The sequence below is a fragment of the Mesoplodon mirus genome (assembly GCF_964341445.2).
Source record: "Mesoplodon mirus genome assembly, chromosome: 5".
NCBI classification, from domain to species: Eukaryota; Metazoa; Chordata; class Mammalia; order Artiodactyla; family Ziphiidae; genus Mesoplodon; species Mesoplodon mirus.
This window is the reverse complement of record NC_138980.1, coordinates 166,434,214-166,449,417: the sequence shown is the minus strand read 5'-3', so window position 1 is coordinate 166,449,417 and position 15,204 is coordinate 166,434,214. Positions and strand designations below refer to the sequence as shown.

At 35.6% G+C, this 15,204-nt stretch overlaps 1 protein-coding gene across 2 annotated transcripts in view; it reads right to left on the bottom strand.

The window, feature by feature from the left end:
• The window catches only part of CDH12 (cadherin 12), a gene marked incomplete at its 3' end in the record, with an annotated part of 289,043 nt that overhangs the window by 37,627 nt on the left and 236,212 nt on the right, over positions 1-15,204 (bottom strand). For both annotated transcript variants that reach the window (XM_082623654.1, XM_082623655.1), the window contains one exon: positions 3,080-3,333. In XM_082623654.1, the coding sequence (XP_082479780.1) occupies positions 3,080-3,333 (254 nt within the window). The remainder of the gene's footprint in view (positions 1-3,079; positions 3,334-15,204) is intronic.

Genomic DNA, 15,204 nt, shown 5'->3' with positions numbered 1-15,204 from the left:
ATAAAGCTCAGGACAAGAGGGGACAGGATATGGTATATTTGGGGGCATTACACCTAACTGAACCTTTCTTCTAAGGTTTTGCAATCCTTGGTTAATGTCATTGCTTTCTGGCTCTTTGCTGTGCTCAGTGATGATGAAGTAATAATATTTATAAAATACCCAGTGGTGTGGAATAAGCTAGTCTTAAATTAATACCTTCCACAATAACCCTATGAAAAGGGTAATGCAAAGCAGTAAATGCAGTAAAGCAAAGGAAAACAAAACCAACAGAGCATACCTACAGATGCCAAGTAATTTGTCATTTTTGATGCTTATTTTTATAACATATTTTTACTATCATTCTTAAGTGAGCAAACATGTTTTCAGACCAAGAAGAGACGATCCATACCCCACATTCCTCAACTGACATGATTCAAGTTTATTGTTCACTCCAAGAACATGAAAGTAAGACAACTTTCATGTTGATTCAAAAGCTCCTCTGTCTTTTGACAACCCCTCACAGGGATCAATTAAATCCATCTCTGTCTACAGCTTCAGTGAGTCAGGCTGCTGCCCATTAGAAAAAAGACTGGGGATACTATTTCATTTCACATAAAGTAGCACTTGTCAGACACTAGTTTCTGTGACATCAAAAACAAACAAACAAACAGATAAGGAAAATAGGCTTGTAGCTGGAGAATTTCTCTAAAATGTAGCCTTCCTTTATTCTTCACACCAGGTTCTTGATCTAATCATTTTCTTATATTTAGAAGTTTGTAATTCTCACCTTACCTTTACCAGGTGGTATTTTTTTACTTGTCAACTCTCCGATTTTTTGGTTTTAAAGTATTTCATTAAAATAATATTTTATTCATATCTCGACCTCATCATGCTATTATCAGTATTCAAAATAGAACACATGGACTTCCCTGGTGGTTAAGAATCCACCTGCCAGTGCAGGGGGTACAGGTTTGAGCCCTGGTCCAAGAAGATCCCACATGCAGTGGAGCAACTAAGCCCATGCACCACAACTACTGAGCCTGTGCTCTAGAACCCACGAGTCACAACTACTGAGCCCCCATGTCACAACTACTGAGCCTGTGCTCTAGAGCCTGCAAGCCACAATTACTGCAGTCCACATGCCTAGAGCCTGGACTTCACAACAAGAGAAGCCACTGCAATGAGAAGCCCATGTACCACAATGAAGAGTAGCCCCTGCTTGCCACAGCTAGGGAAAGCCCACACGCAGCAATGAAGACCCAATGCAGTCAAAAAAATAAAATAAAATAAAAATAAAGGAAGATTTAAAAATAGTACATATAGTAAATTAAACAACTTAGTATGTTCCCTAAGATATTGTTTCCCACTATGTCTCACAATTCTCATTTATTGAACTGTAGAGAATTTCAATCCATGTTTATTTACCTTTTTATTACTTTTTTACAACCTTCGATATTTCTTCCATTCTGTTTACATTCTTGAAATTACCTGTGAATCTACTCAGCAGGCATTTTCCACTTTCACATTGACCCGCAGCACACTCAGGGTATTCAGGAGCAAGACTGATGAATGATGACAGATTAATGTACAATAACCACTAACGTAGCAGATCCTTGAGAATGCCCTTGTGAACACTGGTAATAAATAGACTTCTCTGGAGTTTAACTGACAGTGAATCATGCTGTAATATGAGCATGTAGAACAACTTGAACCCAATGAGGAAATGAGCCAGCATTCAACCTGACATGTAGGGGCACTCAGTAATTGCTATTTTTCTTCACTTTCCCAAGACAAATGTGCTTTTTTAGTTCTCTCTTGATCACAGACATGCTTCAAGAAGGAAAGTGTTCAGGCGACTTTGGGGGGTGGATTCAGACAAATACAAAGAGCAGAGCTTTCATGCTCTCAAGCCATATCCTGAATTTTTTCTCTATGCTAAGAATGTGTTGAAGCTACCACTGAAAGGATGATGCTTTTTTTTTTTTTTTTTTTTTACCATTAATTACCCCATGGCTTAAAATCTTGTAGGATATATGTCTATGTGTTTTTCCTATGTTGACAGAGTGGTGTTTTGCTTTAAAACCCTACTTAATGTGTTCTTTGGTTGGGATTTTGCCTGCTATAAGCTTCAACCCTTTAGAGTTAGAAGATTTGGAACAAATCACACGTTTCTCTCTCTCTCTCCTTTTAGTTTGCACCTGCTAATCCCAGATCCCAGTCCTTACTTCCCCCACACCCCCTCCCCATCGGCAACCACAACATCTGTGAGTCTGTTCCTGTTTTGTACATATGTTCATTTCTTCCTCCCCCCCCGCCCCCCAGTTCTTGTAGGCATGTGGGCACCTGTCAGGGATTAAGCATACAGAGGAAGCAAAGTTGAATCAAAACAAGTCTCAAAATACGTTGTAGGATCGATTTATAAGGGAGGAAAAGGGAATCCCACCACGTTTCAGCAATGAAAGTGGCATTTATGGAGGGGGGTGTATCTTCTTACTCTTTCTTATTCCATCAGTTGCTTTGTTGACTCACTACCAAGCAGCCTTATGCCAGTGAGGAACTCCTTGCCAAGTCTGGGCTTTGAGCAACTCCACAATGTCTCTTATCTTAAGACTGACTCTAATTGTGTTTCCATCATCATGTACAACTTCCACAGTGAAAAAATGAGCTGCAAATTTAAAACGGTAAAACCATCTTTTTCAAGCACTAACTATGGGTAAGAGACAGATATTTTAGAATAATTGAAAAATGTATTATATATATATGATATTTCAGGCACTGTGAAAGTACCTTAATATTGTCATTCATGAGAATCATCCTTTTAGGCTTACTATTAAATCCCTTTTGTGGATAAAAAAATTGAGGTTGACCAGCATGAGTGACAAGCCCAACATCAGGTCACTACTAAACCCTGTTACAGGGATTGATATCAGATGTTTTCGTTCAAATCCTATGTTTTTTCTTCTATTCTTATACTTACTCTGTAAAGTGATTCCATTTTCAAGCATTGTATTCTCTAAATAATTCATGCAAGCCTGGTCAGAGTGTTGCTTTATTTTCTTTCTCTTTCTGACACAGAAAAGAAAATGTTTCTTTTTCTTACCTTACAGCACTGCTGCCGACATCGAGGTCTTGGGCAGTGACGGCGCCAATGATGGTCCCCACTGGAGTGTCTTCGTAAACCTCCATGGTGTAGAGGGGCTTGCTGAAAACCGGCGGCTCGCCCACATCCAGCACGCTGATCTTCACTGTGGCAGTGTCCTTAAAAGGGCCCACAGAGTGAAACCGGTGGTCAAGGTGCAGGTTGGAGGCCTCTACTTTAAAAGTATAAGCCTTCTTTGTTTCAAAATCCAATGGCTGTAGCGAGGACAAACCAAAAGTGAGGAGATACATTCATATAGGATGTGGCAACAATGGCAGACAAAGTTATTTGCAAGTTAATATCAAATGGTCATTTTCCTTTAATAATTAGTGGGTAAGGGAAGTACAAGTTAAACATTTTAAGAAAAGAGTCGGCCAGTTGTAGAAGTGTCTAGGTAACTTGTAAATGTCATCAGCTGCATACATTTAAATGACATATACACACATATGTGCTAGATAGGGCTTATTCCTTTCACGTGAGTGGTTACAACTGCGGGAGATCAAGTACCTATTAAGGATGCTCTTATCCAGTACTGACATCTGGTGGAATTAAGCAGTAATTAAAAATACAACAAAATTGAAATGATACTTTTAGATTCCAGCTAAAAATTTGGTGTAGCAAACTGTGTATTTTTCTTGGACAATTTTTATTATTTTGACAATAATAGCCTTTTTTATTGAATACTTTTGAATGTCTAGGTATTTTTGCTGCCAAGGACCATATCCAGAGTTTTGGTCCTTTGTGTTGTCAACATTACACATAGAATTAGTAGGCACGGTAATGCATGATCAGGATATATGACCAAGAATTAAGGCTTTGAACATATAGGATTAAAGAACAACATGAGACAGAATATTTGGATGTAATTTGTCCTTGGAGTCACTGATCCTTGATTTTTCACTTTACACTGCTTATATTTACCTTTTTCTGAATATTAGTTTTATGTCCCCAATAACTGGAAATATTATATTGCAGAAATATGATGTTGCTGTAGTGCTTTATTAAAATGAAAACTTTAAGGTCACTGGCTGTGACTTCTAATCACGTATGACAAACTAAGACATGAAATTAACATTAACATAGTTAATTAACATAGTGATTTTCTGGGACCTTTAGAAGTTTCTGTTTTCTAACTTAATTCCCTCTGGTATGACTCCCATTACGTGCTAATTGTTGTGTCAACACATCTCTTTTTTGCCTCAGTACACATGGGGGAAATAAAGCCGGTATATTTCTCTCTTTTAAGGACAAGATTGCTGTTTTATGCATTTCCTGTGAAGAAGGGAAAAGAAAAGAAAGAAAATCACTGTGAAATCCTTAAAAGCTCACAAATCACTAAGTTTATTATAGCAAACAGTAACACTTCTTGGACATGACATTAAGTCTCTTTCACAGTAATTTTCACTCAGGGGGATCTATCTTTATCTTCCCTGTAGTCGTTCCCCTTATTTTGTTTAGTTCATCCAATTTATATTCATGTATTTCTTTGCCTTGGACTCAGTGATTTCTTTTAGTTTTTATATTTTTATTTATTCAGCTCATACCTGTTTACATACAATACTGATTTTCTTCAATTTCTGTCTTCTTCTTGCTAAGACTTTTCACTTGTCTTAAAGCAATATAAGTAAAGTTATTGGCTAATATGTCACGGTTGATATTGGGGTTGTTGATTAAACAGATAGAAACATAATATCTGGAAAAAGAAATGATGATGCTACTGTTTTGATCAGCCCACAGTATGACTACAGTGTTTTGTTAAAGGATCGGGCTCAAGAAAAGACAATCAATTGCCAGAATAGGGTAACAAAATATTATTCAAACCAAAAATGCAAAACTGTTACAATTACTGGGAATGTTTATCCTGGAGTGAAGAAGACAGAGGCAAAAAAAGGATAAACCTTTTCAAATATTGAATATCAGTTAGGGTTATTCTATAAGTCTCTCAATGGGGAATTAACAATAATTTAAATTATTAAACATGGCAACTTTAAGCTAAAAAATGAAGAAATCTCTAACAAATGAAACCGTTCAAAACTAAATTAATTTCAAAAAGTGTTGATGCCTACATGGTGGTAAGACCTGGGATACATTCCAGGAGGACAGAAAGAGGCAAAGATAAATAAGGTTTGCCATCTTGTTTAATGACTGAGTTGTTTGAAGAAGTAGTAAGTCCCCCATCATTTGATGTATTCAAGAGAAATCAGACGCCATAAGAGATACCTGAGTGATGTATAACTTATAAGCTGTACAAGGTAGTTTAAGTTAAAGAACATATAGAAATATACTTCGTGTTTTGTATACTCTACATGCTCGATGAATGTTAAACAATATAATTTTGATCATAGTTATCCCTAACTTCTAGTGTAAGACGATATTGACTTTATCACCTCGGGTCCTTTTTCCTAGAAGGCTATTTGAGCTGCTCTGGCTGATACTTATCCCCTTCTTTGGCCCAGAATTAACTTCTCTTAAAATGTAGAAATTAGTACCAATTGTTCTTCCTTTCCCTCTCTACTTCTCCTAGACATCGGAATGCTTCTGATTGTCTGTAGGATTAGGCAAATTCTTTCTAGACAAGATCTCATTTTTTTTTACCTAGTTAATTAACATGTCACTGCTCTCTGATTGACTTGACACCCCACTTTGGAGTACATTTCAAACCCAGGAATGAAGGGAGAATTCCAAAACGTTTTCTACATTGTGTTTTAGGAGATTAGACATAATCTGTGCCTTTATTTATTTATTTATTTATTTTGTGGTACACGAGCCTCTCACTGTTGTGGCCTCTCCCGTTGTGGAGCACAGGCTCCGGACACGCAGGCTCAGCGGCCATGGCTCACGGGCCCAGCCGCTCCGCGACATATGGTATCCTCCCGGACCGGGGCACGAACCCGTGTCCCCTGCATTGGCAGGTGGACTCTCAACCACCGCGCCACCAGGGAGGCCCTAATCTATGCCTTTTAAGAACTCCTGACCTGCCACAGTAGACAAATATTTAGTAGGCAGGGTGATAGAGAGTGGGATGAAATAAACTTTCTGTACATACAGATATTCTTTTATGACTGAAAAGTTATCTCCTGCAGTGATCAAACAACTGAAGAAAATTGTAGGAGAAATGTCACAATAATATCCTAGAGGGCCTTACCTCTTTGTGACCCTGGCCATTAGGCAATGCCATTGTATAAAACTGGATAGCTCAGAAAGAGCAAAAAAAAAAAAAAAAGAAAAGAAAAAAAATCAATACCATTCTCTCTCTAGTTGACTTTATCTGACTCATCTGACAGACTACCCTCCACTCTTTGTGGAGGGGGTGGTGTGGAATGGTGCCGATGAATGAAATTCATCTAACTTTGCAGTCCACAAAAATCTTATTATTTGAAATAAGTATAGAAAAAAACAGGATTTTTTATTATTGTTAGGAAATGAATCATATTCCATAACAGAAATCCATTATTATGAAGTGGAACTAATTTAGCTCTCGCACAATAAATAGAAAATTTTGTGGTACTGCCTGGGGTGCATTCAATTTTATGAACCTTTCTAGAAAAGTAAGAAAATGATTGATTAAGTAGAATTTAGTTGAGTAGTTCCTTTCTTCTCAGGATGTTTTGATAAAAAAAGGTTATTGAAACCAGAATTTTCAGAAAACAATTCATATCGTAGGGAGTTGTACGGTAAGAAGCCTAAAATGTGAAGAAATGGAGGGACTTCCCTGGTGGTGCAGTGATTAAGACTCCATGCTCGCAAAGCAGAGGGTCCAGGTTCAATCCCTGATCAGGGAACTAGACCACATGCATGCTGCCTCTAAGAGTTCACATGCTGCATCTAAGGAGCCCACCTGCTGCAACTAAGGGGCTGGCGAGCCACAACTAAGACCTGGAACAACCAAATAAACAAAAATAAATGAATGAATTAAAAAAAGAAATGGAGTAGGATATATTTAATTGTTCAATTGGACAAGATATAATCTTTTTGATTCTTTGTTTTTAGCCACTTTCTCTGCTTTTACTTTGCTGAGGTCCAGGTCATGAAAAACTACATAAAATATTAAAGTACCAAAGTATTTTTTTCATTTCAAAGAGGGATGAGCAATTTTTGGCATAAAATACAAAAGAATAATTCCCTGGGCTCTTCTAGGCTTCATCACATTTCCAGATAAGGTTGAGTGAAAATGGATAGCTAGAGTTATATTTTGAGGAATTTGGAAAGCAGCTTTGGTAGACAGAATTCCCAAGGTGTCCCCAAGATTCTCACCCCCAAGGACAAGATAATCTCTTCTATAATCTTTTGTATAATTTTCTGCCCTTGAGTGTGTGACGGGCCTCTGAACTGAATGGGATATCACCCCATGAATTTGTTAAGCTTTGTGGAAAAATAAATGATTGAAATATAATCAGGGTCTTTAATCGCTTAACATTCAGTTAATTACAAGGGAGATTTTGCTTGAAGGGTCTGATGTAATCACGTGAGCCTTAGTAGAAGGACGTGCTACAGATAGTCTCCTCCTGGCCTTGAAGAAGTAAATTTGTGATGGAGGAGCCCACCAGACAAGTGCCTGGGGTGCCTCTGGGAGCTGAGACTGGATCTTGACCAACAGCCAGCAAAAAAGTAGGGCCCGCAGTCATAAAGCCATAAAGAAATGAGTTCTGCCAAAACAAGTAATCTTGGAAAAAAAATTCTGTGCCTCAGATCAGTCACAGCAGTGGCCTACACCTTGATTTCAGCCCAGACTGGAAGACCGTGAGCAGAAGACTCACTTATACTATGCTCTGACCCACAACTGCTTGTGCTTTCATCACTCTTTACTTTCTGCTCTTCTCTACTGGTTCATTTTTTATGATGAACATGTACCATTTTCACCATCACAGTAGAGTCCTCACTCTTAACAAAATGTATGCTTTAGGAATGACTCTACTCTCTCAGTCATATCATAGGTCTTAACAGTCAATGGAAAGGAAAATTGTCAATGAACCCAAATAACTGAAGGCTGTAAATGTATCTGAAAGAGAAGATGTTTTTCAAGACAAGCAACAAGAAAGCAGATTTATACCAGGCTGAACAAAGATAAAAAGACACTAGGAACAAGCTTTTGTAAGGGAGGTTTATGATATGAGGCTAAACTATAAAGATAAGACTTTCAGATCAAGCATCATTTTAAAGGAAAATCAAATTCCTCAAACTTATTTTTTTTTAACAATATAGTAGTCAATTCATTTATTCCTTGCTAGACTTTCCTATTAGCTAATAAATTAGTCTAAAACTCTACCACTGGGCTTCCCTGGTGGTGCAGTGTTTGAGAGTCCGCCTGCAGATGCAGGGGACACAGGTTCGTGCCCAGGTCCAGCAGGATCCTACATGCCGTGGAGCAGCTGGGCCCATGAGCCATGGCCACTGGGCCTGCGCATCCAGAACCTGTGTTTCACAATGGGAGGGGCCACAGCGGTGAGAGGCCCGCGTACCGCAAAAAAAAAAAAAAAAAACAAACAAACAAACAAAAAAAACTCTACCACTACTCAAGTCTCATATTAAATAATCCATAGATGATGTCTGTACCTACTTCTTTAATTGATTTATTCAAGTTAATTTAATTCTGCATAAATTGAATCAAATATTTGATTAGATTTTATTTTGTCACAGTAGGAATTGAGGATATCTTGATTCATGAGTTAAATGAAGTCCATTTTTTTTTTTTTTTTTTTAGAGAGTGGCAGAGCCAGAACGAATAATAAGTAAATAATACTTTTCAGTTAGTGGTAAGATTTATGAGGAAAATAGTGTAATGGGACATAAGATAAATAAGCAAATGGTAGCATCCCAAGTGGTAATAAGTGCTATGGAAAAATCCAAAACTTGGAAGACAGATGTGTATTGTGTGTGTCAGGGGTAGATGGGGAAAAAAGCGTGCGTGTTTATGTGAGAGGAAGCTATGGGAGTGTCTGGTATATCCCGTCATCACTGAGGAAGAAACTCAACTCAATTTCAAACATACACAAAATATCAAGCAGTTATTTGATGGATAAAAGTTGTCACATTATCAGATGAGAATGTCCCTATCATAAAGGTGAAACAGTGAAATGTAGCCATTTTTAAAACGTAGATTTTAGTTTTGACAAATTTTAACAATATTTCAGTTCTAAAATTTTAAAAGCTTAAAAGAACAATAGAATTACCAGACAAAATGTGTCTGGCAAATAAAAATATTAAAATGAAGGAAACATATAATTAATATACCTTATCTCTAAAATTTTTTTTACAGAACTATTTACTAGAAATGAATTTAATTTTTCTGTGGGCAAGTTATCAACTCCAGGTTTTTGTGCAGAACTTCAAATTTTTGATAATTTTAATGAATTAACTTAAGAATCATGGCATCGTTTCTAAGCCATATTTCACTGACAATAATTTTTGGAACAAATTCAGTAACTAAGATAAAACAAAATAAAAAAGAATTGGAAGAACATCTAGTGCTTTTATTTGAGGGCTTGTGGTGATATTTTCCCTAAGAAAGAAAAGATTTCATCAACTGTTACAAATGCCTAAGCAAGATATATGTTTTATAGGCACATGCAGTGTAAGTCATGACCATCGGGGGAGGGGGAATTCTTTGTAACTTCTTGGATGTCCACTCTCACATTTTACCTCTAATATATATATTGTTCTTCACAATAGTCGAAAGTATATGCTTTTCAAATATGTTCTATAATTTACTGCAAGTTGTGTAGTCTTGAAAAATTTACTTTTCTCCAATGAGCTTCATATTTCTCATTTATATAATCAGTAAAGCAATATTTTTCTAAATACTTTAAAAACATGTTGAACTCTGCATGGTATGTGAATACTAAGAAAAGTATTTCATCTGAAATTAAAACAATAAACCAACATGAGATTTTTTTTTTAAGAAATTTAACCACTGTATATTTTAAGCATTTCCTTTATCATGGCGACACAGATATAGATATGACAAAGTGTCTTTAGGGGCTTAAACTATAGTAGAAAGAAGCAGATGCATTTAGAATTTGAGCACCTTTAAGTCTCATAGGTTCTTGGACAGAAATAGTAACATTTGGGGAAGAAAGTAAGGAGGGATCAACTTTCCCTGAGGGATTAAGGAATTCTTTGGTGAGGGACGTGAGTGACAGCCATGTTAAAGAACAGGAAAAACAATTAATAGAAATGCTCATGTAGGGCAGTGACTTCTATGCAGAAGGAAGAATAGCACAGCATCTTCCGTAGAAATTGCAATGAGTTTGGGGTGGTTGGAATGTAGTAGGTGAATGTGTGTGCGCGTATGGGTGTGTGTGTGTGTGTCTGTGTGTCTGTGTATGAAGAAGATGATAATAGAAAATATACTATTTGCTCTTTATCTTACTAGTGATAGGCGTCAGAAACAGATTAGGAGTGAAAGTAAAATAAATAGATTTAGGTTTCAACCATTCACTCTTAAAGTAAATGGATGAACATAAGGTGTGTGGCTCAGAAAATAGCCATTACAGTGGTGGAAAAGAGTAACAGTGATGGTTGTAAGTCAACCCATGAAGAGGAGAAAGAGGGAAATTTTAATCCAAGTTCAGAAGGAATCAGTGATCAGGCTTTCCGTCCTATTCGGAAAGGGGAGTTCATGGTAATGGAAGCAGCATAAGAATAAGCCTAGATTTCTGCTTTAAGGAACTGGAGAGGAAGTAGGGTCTTAACCAGGAAGAAGAAAATGTGAGCAGGCACGCTTTGGTTAGGAGAAGACAAGAAATTCAGCTTTGGACATTTTGAGTGTGAAAAGACTAACACACACAAGTTAGAAATGTCTGCAAGGCAGTAAACATTGTTCATTGGTTATGCCAACTTGGGGGCTAGTTGACAGTTGATGAGACTAGGGAAGTGAGATGTTTAAAAAGAAGATGAAGATAAATATTTACAAAACCAGGAGCATAATATTTACAGAAACAAACACCACGTATTTTTCTTTGAAATTTTCATGTTTGTATAACTAAAACAGGAATATTTTAAACAATAAATTGAGGTGTATACTTGGTTATATAAAACAAGGTATTCCTAATTTTATTTTTATTTTTTAAGAGTTATTCAAAAATTAACCACATGATGGTGCTATGCTACCATATCATTTCATGTGAATTCACTCCCTTGCCATTTGAGATGTCAAAAAGAAAGTGAGTTTCAGTGACTAATGGGACATAAATAAAACTGTCCAATGAGGCCTATTTATTTAAAATTCTGGTGAAGAATAAAATATTTTATTGCTTCTGTTTTTAAGGAAAAAGAAAATAATTCACCTTGGATTCACTGTGATCACAGTTATGGTTATTTGAAATGAAATTATATTACCAAGAAACAGCAAAATATTAAGGATTTTTTTAATTCCAAAAAAGTCTTACTTATTTTAAAATAAATAGGAAATCACTTTACCATTCTTTATTTTAAATAGATGTTATCATTACTTGTTAGTCCAGATAGATATTTTGTAGAAATAGCACAGAACTGGCTTAAAAATTATTCAAGACATTAAAATTGTTCATTTGTACAATTTAAGTATTCATCCCACTATTTAATTGCCTAAATTTCTTAATCAGTAACAAGAAAACCACAGTGTGCCTATAAATAAACATGTATTTTCCGTTCTTGAATGTTTTTAACTCATGTAACTTTATATTTATATCCAATAAGTATATATTTATTCTCACTTATCCAGTAGGAAATAAAAACTATTGACTAAAAATGTATTTCATTTAGCTTTTCACATAAGAATGATATTGCTGAATTTAAAATACTTTATTCTCTTAATTTAAATGTAACCTATCACCTATTTTTTAGATGTGACAAAAATTTTTTAAGTTATACTACCCTGATTTTGTTATTGTTTCTATTGCTATAATACTTAACAACATATAGGGCACTTTTTATTTGTTCATTCTTTCCTCAGTGCAATAGGTCACAATTATAAAGTAAGAATTGTTTCTTTTTTTAAAAAAAAAATCTTATGCCTTGTAGAGATATATAAAGTTGCATAATGTTATTCTAAATTCAAAGTGACACAGTGAAATGGCATTCTGTCACAGTGCTCATAAACTGAATCCAAATTGAGGTTTAAAAGAAATAAAATAAAAGTGCCTTTTTTTCATTCTTCTCAGCTCATACAAACATGACCATGATTTTTATACATGTACACCCTCCCTCCATGCAGAAAGAAGAGAGGAGGGGAAATGGTGAAGGGAAAGTAAATAAAAATTTTGGAAATTAAACTATAATGAGAATATGTGCTTCAGAGAATATTAAGCATTTTCATTTATGTTTTAAGTGAGCTTAAAAAAGAAAAACGCTCTTAAAACAAAGAATATCATTATATTCAAAAACAGATACATATTCAAATGTAGAGTATATATTTTTTAGACTTTCTAGATGCATGTAATATACTTAAAAACATAATTTCTGTATGAATTAGGTTTTACATCAAAACTTTTCATTGCAATTCTATGCTGAGATATTGCAGGGAGAAGCTTCCAAAGAGTAATTTTAAGATCATTATGGTACCGAAATACTGCTGTTGATATTTACATACATATTTATGATTTTACATCTAATTCTTCTGGGACTCTAAATAAGTTCAAGATAAAGTCTTCTGAGAACTCTCTGAACATATGCTTAAATAGCCCTATAATACAGTGTTCGCTCAAAAAAATCTAAAGAACTGTAGGCCAACAGGTACATGAAAAGATGCTCAACATCACTAATCATCAGCGAAATGTTAATCAAAACCACAATGAGACATCACCTCATATATGCTACATTGGCTATTATCAAAAAGACAAAAAATGAGTGTTGGAGAGGATGTGAGGAAAAAGGAATCTTTGTGCACTGTTGGCGGAAGTATAAACTGGTGTAGCTATTATGAAAAACAGTATGGAGTTTCCTCAGAAAGTTAAAAATATAACTGCTGTGTGATCCAGCAATTTCATTTCTGGGTATTTACCCAAAGAAAACAAACAACAACAACAACAAACACTAACTTAAAAAGACATATGCAACCCCATGCTCGTTGCAGCATTATTTACAATAGCCAAGATACGGAAGCAACCCAAATATCCGTTGAGAGATGAATGGATAAAGAAAATGTGGTATATACAGTCATCCTTTGGTATCCATGGGAGATTGGCTCCAGGACCCCTGCAGATATCAAAATCCAAGCATGCTCAAATTCCTTATATAAAATGAAGTGGTATTTGCATATAACCTATGCACAGCCTTCTATATATTTTAAATATTTTCTAGATTACTTGTAACACTTAATACAAGTAAGTGCTATGTAAATAGTTGCCAGTGTGCAGCAACTTCACGTTTTGCCTTTTGGAACTTTCTGAAATTTTTTCCCCCAATATTTTCCATCCACAGTTGATTGAATCATTGGATGTGGAACCTAGAGATATAGAGATACAGAATAAAATCTTGCCACTTATGACAACATAGATTGACCTTGAAGGCATTATGCTAAGTGAAATAAGTCAGACAGGGAAAGACAAATATCATATGATTTCATTTATATATGAAATCTAAAACAAAAGACAAAAACATAAATAAAAAAAGAAAAGAAAAAACAGGTTCATAGATTACAGAGAATAGATTGGTGGTTGCCAGAAGTGGGGTTTGGGTGGGGGGTGAAATGAGTGAAGAGTGTCAACAGGTACAAACTTACAGTTATAAAGTAAATAAGTCATGGGGATGTAAGATACTATATGGGGACTACAAGTTAATAATACTGTATTACATATCTGAATGTTGCAAAAAGAGTAAATCTTAGAAATTCTCATCACAAGAAAAAAATTGTAACTATGTGTGGTGATGGACGTTAACTAGACTTACTGTGGTGATCTTTTGAAATATATAAAATTTTGAATTATTATGTTGCACCTGAAACTAATATAATTTTGTGTGTCAATTATACCTCAATAAAAATACAGAATCTACACTATTTCAATTAATTTTGAGTTTTTCATGGGCTTTATTGAACAGAATATTTCCTCATTGTTTTATTTTTAGAAAAACATGCTGCCATATTTATTCAAGTCATATATCTATATTTGTATGTGAGCACGCACGCACACACACACACACACACTTACTCAAAATAATACATACACCAGATATGTAGATAGGTAGATAGATAAATAGATAATTTCAAAATTTTGTTACAAAAATGTTCCCCTGAGTTATATTTTTAAAGATTTATAAATGTAGTCTGTAGGTTGCAATTTTCTTTTCTAACAGAATAAGAGGTTAGCTGGTATGGATTGCCTCTGGTGTCTCCTTATTTAGAGAGTAAAACAAATTAGAATGCTAAAAACAAATCTATTCAAATGTTTGCTGTAACTTACCCGACGTTAAGAATATTTATAAAAATATGCTTGGGCTGTTCCTTTAAAATCTAGCCAGAATCTCACCATTTCTCACAATTTTCATTGCTATAAAGATCAGGGACCATATCTCCATCATTGGTTTCCTGGATTAATTCTATAGTCTCTTAACTGGTCTGTTTATGTCCTTACTCCCTAGTCATTATTCGCCTCAGAAAAGTCAGCGTATCCTGGCTTTACCAAGGGTAATGGTAATTTAGATAGAAGCTTGCCACGGTCTTCTGGTATCATGATTTAATTCAAGTCCTTTGCCTGGCCTGCAAGGATCTCCATGATGGGACATTCGTCAGCATATTTGACCTCATCTCCAGCCACGGCCTCTCCATTCACTGTACTCAGTCCCACTGGCCTCCTTGCCTGGTACACTCCCATTTCAGGGATTTTGCAATTGCTGCTCAATCTTTCTGGAACACACATCACTCAGATACCATATGGCTCATCTTTCGATTCCTTCAGGTCTCTGCTGAAATTTCATCCTTACACAAAAGTATTTTCTGACTACCTCACTGTAGGATAGCCACCACCTTCTAAATTGCTTATTTTTACCCTGCTTTGTGTTTTTCAAACTTAAATTTAACACTGACAGTGCTTTTAAATTTACTTATTGTCTAACTTCCCCAGTTGAACAGTAGCTGCTTTAGCAGAGTGAGTGTGTCTGTTTCCTTCACT